General features: G+C 49.2%; 1 protein-coding gene across 1 annotated transcript in view; it reads left to right on the top strand.

Annotated features, from left to right (window-relative positions):
• The first annotated feature begins 216 nt into the window (after window positions 1–216).
• SAV1 (salvador family WW domain containing protein 1) overlaps window positions 217–7,458 on the top strand; it is an 11,818-nt gene continuing 4,576 nt past the window's right edge. Inside the window, exons 1-3 of the mRNA XM_031553753.1 lie at window positions 217–233; window positions 921–1,367; window positions 6,739–7,009. Coding sequence (XP_031409613.1) covers window positions 926–1,367; window positions 6,739–7,009 — 713 coding nt within the window. The 5' untranslated portion in view covers window positions 217–233; window positions 921–925. The remainder of the gene's footprint in view (window positions 234–920; window positions 1,368–6,738; window positions 7,010–7,458) is intronic.

Here is a 7,458-nt window from a genome sequence, read left to right as displayed (position 1 = left end):
CACGGCCTGTGGGAGCCGCCCGGCGCTGAGCGGGGCGCGGCTGGGGGCTGCAGAGCGGGGAGGGGTCGGTGCTGTCTGAATGGGCCTCGGGGGAGCAGGCTGGGCTGGGGTTAAACGGGGAGGCTGGAGGCCCTGCGCGTGGCGGCGGGTTGGAGATTCATCATTCTCCAGGTCCCTTCCAACCCGGGCCGTTCTGTGATGAGGGCAGTGGTGTTGATGGAGCGAGATTCAAGGTGCTTGGGTTGGTTCTTGGCCTAATGGAGAGCTTTAAAACCTGCCTGACAGGGCTGCAGTCCGGAGGGGGTGTGGGGTGACCTCACTGCAGCCCTCAGTACCTAAAGGGAGCCTACAGACAGGAGGGGAATCAACCCTTGGAAAGGGGAGATAACAGCAGGACAAGGGGAAATGGTTTGAAGTTGAGGGAGGGCAGATTTCAGTTGGATGTGAGGGGGAAGTTGTTTGCTGTGAGAGTGGTGAGGTGCTGGAAGAGCTGCCCAGAGAGGCTGTGGATGCCCCGTCCATCCCTGGAGGTGTTCAAGGCCAGGTTGGATGGGGCCCTGGGCAGCCTGGGCTGCTGTGAGATGTGGAGGTTGGTGGCCCTGCCTGTGGTGGGGGTTTGGAGCTTCGTGATCCTTGAGGTCCCTTCCGACCCGGGCCATTCTGTCATTCTTTGGGTGGGAGCTGTTTGTGTTGGCTTCTTTTGCTGTCAAAACTGTGCTTCTTTGGCAATAGTTTCTGTGTGTGCAGGCTTTTGATGCACCAGTGCAGCCCCACTGTTATGCTGCTATATGCATTAGAGGTGCTTTAAAGGGGTTCTGGCATTAGAATGGAGTCACTTGCATGGTGTAAGTCAGGCACCATGGCTAGCCAAATACCATAAGTGTGTGCAAAGTTCTCATTTCCCTTCTCTGCCATAACAGATCTGATGCCTTCCTTTATCCGTCACGGTCCGACCATTCCAAGACGAACTGATATCTGCCCTCCCGACCCGAGTCCTTCTGCTTACGGCTCTGGTGGAGATGGAGCTGTTTCCAGAAACCAGAGTTTCCTTCGAACACCGGTGCAGAGACCGCCACAGGAAATAATGAGGCGTGAAAGCAACAGACTGTCTGCGCCTTCCTACTTCGCTCGAAGTTTAGCTGATGTTGCTAGAGAATATGGCTCTTCCTCCCAGTCCTTTCTAGCAGAAACCAATTCGGTTATGGAAAACGGAGATGCCGGCACACGTTGTTACTATTATGATCACCTCTATGATGCCCAGAGGAGACGTCAGTTGAATGATCGCTTGCATGAGGACTACAGGTATTACGAGCACAGCGGGGAGCTTTTCCAGAGGATGTCTCACAACCACGGGCGGCGCACCTCAGGTGAGGATGGGTTCATTGCTGCCCTTCACATGTTACTGAGCAGCTTCAGGTACAGAGGTATTTCGTAGCATCACAGAATGGCCTGGGTTGCAAAGGAGCACAGTGCTCACCCAGTCCCAACCCCCTGCTGTGTGCAGGTCGCCAACCAGCAGCCCAGGCTGCCCAGAGCCACATCCAGCCTGGCCTTGGATGCCTGCAGGGATGGGGCATCCACAGCCTCCTTGGGCAACCTGTTCCAGTGCCTCACCACCCTCTGGCTGAAAAACTTCCTCCTCACATCCAACCCAAACCTCCCCATCTCACTTTAAAACCATTCCCCTTGTCCTATCACCACCCACCCTCACATACAGCCATTCCCCCTCCTATTTATCCACTCCCTTCAAGCACTGGAAGGCCACAATGAGGTCTCCCCACAGCCTTCTCTTCTCCAAGCTAAACAAGCCCAGAATATCATTGTGTCATTTGATTTTTGTTGATTTTATAATTAGTTATTCATTGTCAAACAATGAGTAATGACTGTTTTGTGTAATTAACAAATTGGCGTGTAGTTAGTGCTGAAATTCACCTCCTAGTGCCTGAATTCTTTTTGGCTTGTAATATTGTAATGTTATGAAGACAGGCTGAGGGAGCTGAGTTTGTTTGGTGACCTCAGTGCAGCCTTCAGTACCTAAAGGGAGCCTACAGACAGGAGGGGAGTCAGCTCTTGGAAAGGGCAGATAACAGCAGGACAAGGGGAAATGGTTTGAAGTTGAGGGAGAGCAGATTTCAGTTGGATGTGAGGGGGAAGTTGTTTGCTGTGAGAGTGGTGAGGTGCTGGAAGAGCTGCCCAGAGAGGCTGTGGATGCCCCGTCCATCCCTGGAGGTGTTCAAGGCCAGGTTGGATGGGGCCCTGGGCAACCTGGGCTGCTGTGAGATGTAGAGGTTGGTGGCCCTGCCTGTGGTTTGGGGGGGTTGGAGCTTCGTGATCCTTGAGGTCCCTTCCAACTCGGGCCATTCTGTCATTCTGTGTGACTGGGGAAGAATCAAACTCACACGCTCCCTTCACAGGGAGGGACTTGTCACATTTTTCTGCTGGAACAAGAGAAACAAATAAAAATCCCTTAAATATTTATTTTTGAAGTATTTGGTTAACTGCGATGACTCAGAAGAGTCATTGTTTTGTATGTCATGCTGCTGTAGATGTACTGAAATAAGAAATGTGGGATGTCAGCGGTTCCCATAGAAAGGTGACCTTACAGGCAGTGTTGGAGTGGTGTTTATATTGCTGAAATGATCTTCGGGGAGGAGTTTGAAAGAAGCACTTCAGACCTGTAAATAATGTAGTGAAATATGCAGTTAGTTCATTGTTGCTTGCAATCTGCTGGTAAAAATGGCAGCACTGAGGCTGAGGGTGGATTTAAAAAGCTGACAGCGCTTTGGTGGTGGTGGTTGTTTTTTAATACAGAGGTGTTCCAATGATGCATGGCAGGAGAGCAGTGCTGGCATTGCTGCTGCCAGGCAGTGCATTTTGAGATGCTGATGTTTAAGACTTGCTGCTTCATCCTTAACTTTGCTAAATGCTGGCTAACTACGTGGGGTCTATCTAGTCTGTGCAGGAAACCCATCCATCTGTTGGCTGCTCATCATTAAATATGTACCTGGTCCTCGGAGCAGCTCCTGTTGGCTTCTGCTATAGGACTGGAAGAGAGAATTCACACCTGAAACCCTCAGCTTTACACACCAAATGACACAGTGATGATGAATGCTAAGAGCCTTCAAATCCAATATTGCTATGTTGTAGAATTGGAGCAGCATCTCAGCAGAGATGGAGCTCCACTTGTTAGTATGAAGGTGAAGTTAATCCAGCAGATTTCTAACACAAGCAGAAAGCAGGACTTTTCAGCTGTATTTTTCTCAGTTGTAGCAACATGGGTTTCTCTCTCAACAGGCTTTTCTCTCTTGTTTGTCTCCATGCCCTCTTAGCCTTTGGAAAACAAGGAGCTGCTGGTGGGTTTTGGTCTTTGTCACTTGTGTATGTTTGCAGTTAATAGCTTGGACAGATCTTACATATTTCATAATGGATGAGCATTCAGTCTTACATATATGCAGGAAATAATCCAGAGTGGTGAACCTCTTGTCTGCCAACACATTATCCCTTTTCCTCTGCTTTTAGCTTTCATCTCAACACAGGATATGGACTCTTAGGCTCCACCTGCAGTTTCACTGCAATAAGAATGTTAACCTCTGTCCTTCTGTACCTCCTCTGAAGAATCAGTGTTACTTTATATCAGTAGAAGTGTGATGTGGTCAAGAATAAGAAAACCTCATCTCTCCTTATTTCCTTCCCCTGGCAGCTAAGCTCAGTCTGATTTCAGCCTCCCGCTGTTCTGCAGCCTTGTTTCCCTTGAGCAGCACCAGTCCCTCTAATTGCCAGTTCCTCTCTCCTTGTCTCCAGCAGTAAGGCCTTCTGCATCCCTTGCCTTGGCCTGGATCACCTCTTCCCTACACGTTTCCATCACTGTTTGTAAGATTTTCACCTGAGAGGAGCCCTTTACAAAGTAAATTGAAATGTCTTCTCATTGACATCTTCACACTCAAAGGATTCAGCATTAAGCAAATGTCTTTTTTTCAGGAGGTGACAGAGTTGCATCGCCTTGATGTTTCTCCTTCAAGTCACATCACTGATTAATTTCTCCCCACCTTCCCTTTCTTATTCTTATCAGATTTATTTTAATTCCTAACTAATGTGAGTGGCTTTCCTGAAAAGTGCCTTCAGTTATTTGCCAGTGTTGTGTGTTTAGTTACCTCTGTAGCATTTTTGGATTTTTTTTTTAGTTTATTTCTGTAAGTGTTGGTTTCAACTTAATTCTAAGAGACTTTACTCATCTTTCCTTGCCATCTCTGTCCTCTCTTCTAGGTGAAAGGTTCGGGGAGGTTTGTGGTTGAAGTTCAGGGTGACCTCAGTGCAGCCTTTAGTACCTAAAGGGAGCCTACAGACAGGAGGGGAATCAACCCTTGGAAAGGGGAGATAACAGCAGGACAAGGGGAAATGGTTTGAAGTTGAGGGAGGGCAGATTTGAGTTGGATGTGAGGGGGAAGTTGTTTGCTGTGAGAGCGGTGAGGTGCTGGAACAGCTGCCCAGAGAGGCTGTGGATGCCCCGTCCATCCCTGGAGGTGTTCAAGGCCAGGTTGGATGGGGCCCTGGGCAGCCTGGGCTGCTGTGAGATGTGGAGGTTGGTGGCCCTGCCTGTGGTTTGGGGGGGTTGGAGCTTCGTGATCCTTGAGGTCCCTTCTGACCTGGGCCATTCTGTGATTGTGTGAAGTTATACCTACAGCACAGATTGGAACTAACTTGTAACCAAGACCTCAGAGTTCATTTGTACCCCTTTGAGTGGTGAGCTGAGCACTTGTTAGCTGTATGTGACAGTTCTGAGATTGACATCCCAGCGTACTCTGGGGAGAAGCCATGCAGCTGGAGCTGACTGCTGCTCCAGAAGCAGAGCTGCTCATGCTGTCCTGCCAGCAAAGCATGGCTTTGCTTTTTGGCCTGCTTCCCATAGCAGTTCTGTGTGATCAGATGCTGGCTTTCCTGCTTACCTGAGTCCATCTTCCAGCCTTCTTTGGCTCTTGTGTAGCAGACACAGGCCTTGTGGCAGCAGAACTTGAGGGTGGCTTACTGCCTGTTCTCATCCTGCCTTGGGCAACTTCTGATACCAGCCTTAAAGTGTTAAAAAAACATTCACCTTTAGCCCATGAATCAAATCCATTTGTATTTGCTGCCGCAATCATGAAGGAATTCGAGTGGGAGGAACTCTTTCAAAAGCACAACAAGACAAAATGCTGATGGGGTGAGCAGCAAAATATGTTTATACCTTTATGGAAACCGTTTCCCTCTGTGAAATCTGGGTATTCAGACTTGTGGTGGTATAATATTTGTTGTTTATTTGAGCTTCTTATGCACAGTGCAGTATTTTCAAGAAGCTTAAATGTTGGTATTTTGTCATTGGAATGCAAACAAAACCAGTGGTGTAACCATGGCTAGGGTTTGAAATGCTCTCCGTGGCCCCAGCAAGGCTAAAGGTCAGGCAGCAGCTCGCATGCTCCTTCTCACTGGAAGTAAAGGGCTGAGTTGCTTAATCCTAATGAGGATGGAGCTGTCACGTGAACACAGCCATTAGCTTGCCTTCATAAAGCTGAGGAGTGGGTGAGTACTCCAACAAGGGGAGAAACTTTGAGGCTGTGCAATCCAGAGCGCACAGAGGCCAGAAATGGGTTTGTAGGTGAGCAGATGTCTTCTGCAGGGCAGAACTCAGGAGGAACTTCTTGCATTTACTCCTCCTGTTCATTCTGTTGCTTTGAAACCTTTCAGCTGCGTTGGTGATGACTTTGATCTGTCACTGGAATCACAGCCCAGCCAGTTCTGCAGGTAACCAGTACTTACACAGGAGGCTTCCCCTGCCTGCTGCACAAAGGCTGTGTGTGCACTGGTGGAAGGAGCCATTCCTGTGGTCATCCTACAAGAGTATGGAATTTCCTGAGAAATACAAGAGCTGTTCTGCTGCTCTGCTCTTCCTGTTGTCTTTCTGAGCGAATGTCCATACCTGAAGGGCTGTGCCTTTTCCTTCCACTCAGGAATAAGTGCACAGAAATGTTAGCTCTGAAAAACAAGCAGAGGGGTGTGTTCCTCATCGACTAACACAACATTTATGGTCAGATCTCTTCCTGACTTTAAAAGATTGGGGAAGGGAGCTCCCACAGCCCTTCTTGTGGCTGTGGGGAAATACTAATATACAAACCCTGAGTGCTGAGGTTGAATAGATGCGTTTGATGAACAGGTAATTGGAATTTTGCTGTGTCCAGAGACTGAATAACTGTGGAATTGCAGATAACTGAAGGAAATGCCTTACGTAGAGTTGAGTTTGGGCCAGCACAGCCAGCAGGAGCACATTCTGTAGGCACCCAGAAGGTGAAAGACACCTGTGGAAGTCTTGATTGCATCACTTGGTTGTTTTCCCTAATTTTTCTGTGGAAGGGAGCTGATATAACAGCCCTGAGTGCCCACAGGACATAGGAGGAAGGGGCAGAGGAAACTGGAATGGCTGCTGATGGCTGCACTGCACAGACCTGACTCTTCCCTCCCGCTTGTGTTACTGTTCTTCAGCGGTTAATCTGGAAAACTTTGGCATCGTGTGATTTCTTTTCCAGGCAGTTGAAGTCTATGATCATAACCTGATCAGGATTTCTTTTATGGATGTATACAGGTGTGTGCTGGAAACCTGGCAGTATTGTTCGTAGTGCCTTGTGTCTGTGGAGGGGGGAAGCTAACTTAGCACATAATACTGCTTTGAGGTGTTACCTGGTGAGGTAAAGACCTTGATTTTCTGTTTTTTAGGCATCGGGAGAGTTGCTGCTACATCTCTAGGAAACCTAACAAATCACAGCTCTGAAGACTTGCCTCTTCCCCCTGGCTGGTCGGTGGACTGGACTATCAGAGGAAGGAAGTACTACATCGACCACAACACCAACACCACGCATTGGAGCCACCCCCTGGAGCGGGAGGGGCTGCCGCCGGGCTGGGAGAGGGTGGAGTCCGCAGAGTTTGGAGTGTATTATGTGGATCACATCAATAAAAGAGCTCAATACAAACACCCTTGCGCTCCCAGGTATGACGGCAGGCTTGCTTGTTGTGATTGTCCTTGTCCTAGTTCAGCTGAGAATGTAGAAATGGCACATATACAGAGTGGAAGGAGCAGTTCTTGAGAGCAGCCCTGCAGAGGAGGACCTGGGGGTCTTGATGGATGAAAAGCTTAACATGGGCCAGCAGTGTGCTCCTGCAGCTTGGAAAGCAAATGGGATCCTGGGCTCCATCAGCAGAGGGGTGGCCAGCAGGGACAGGGAGGTAATTGTCCCCCTCTGCTCTGCTTTGTGAGGCCCCATCTGCAGTGCTGTGTGCAGGTCTGGAGCCCCCAGTACAGGAAAGACAGGGAGCTGTTGGAGAGGGTCCAGAAGAGCCACAAAGATGATCAGAGGGCTGCAGCACCTCCCCTACAAAGACAGGCTGAGGGAGCTGGGCTTGTTCGGTCTGGAGAAGAGAAGCTGTGGGGTGACCTCA

The sequence above is a fragment of the Meleagris gallopavo genome, chromosome 5, assembly GCF_000146605.3.
Source record: "Meleagris gallopavo isolate NT-WF06-2002-E0010 breed Aviagen turkey brand Nicholas breeding stock chromosome 5, Turkey_5.1, whole genome shotgun sequence".
In the NCBI taxonomy this organism is placed as follows: Eukaryota; Metazoa; Chordata; class Aves; order Galliformes; family Phasianidae; genus Meleagris; species Meleagris gallopavo.
The sequence above is the reverse complement of the archived record's forward strand: the minus strand, read 5'-3'. Positions and strand labels throughout refer to the sequence as shown.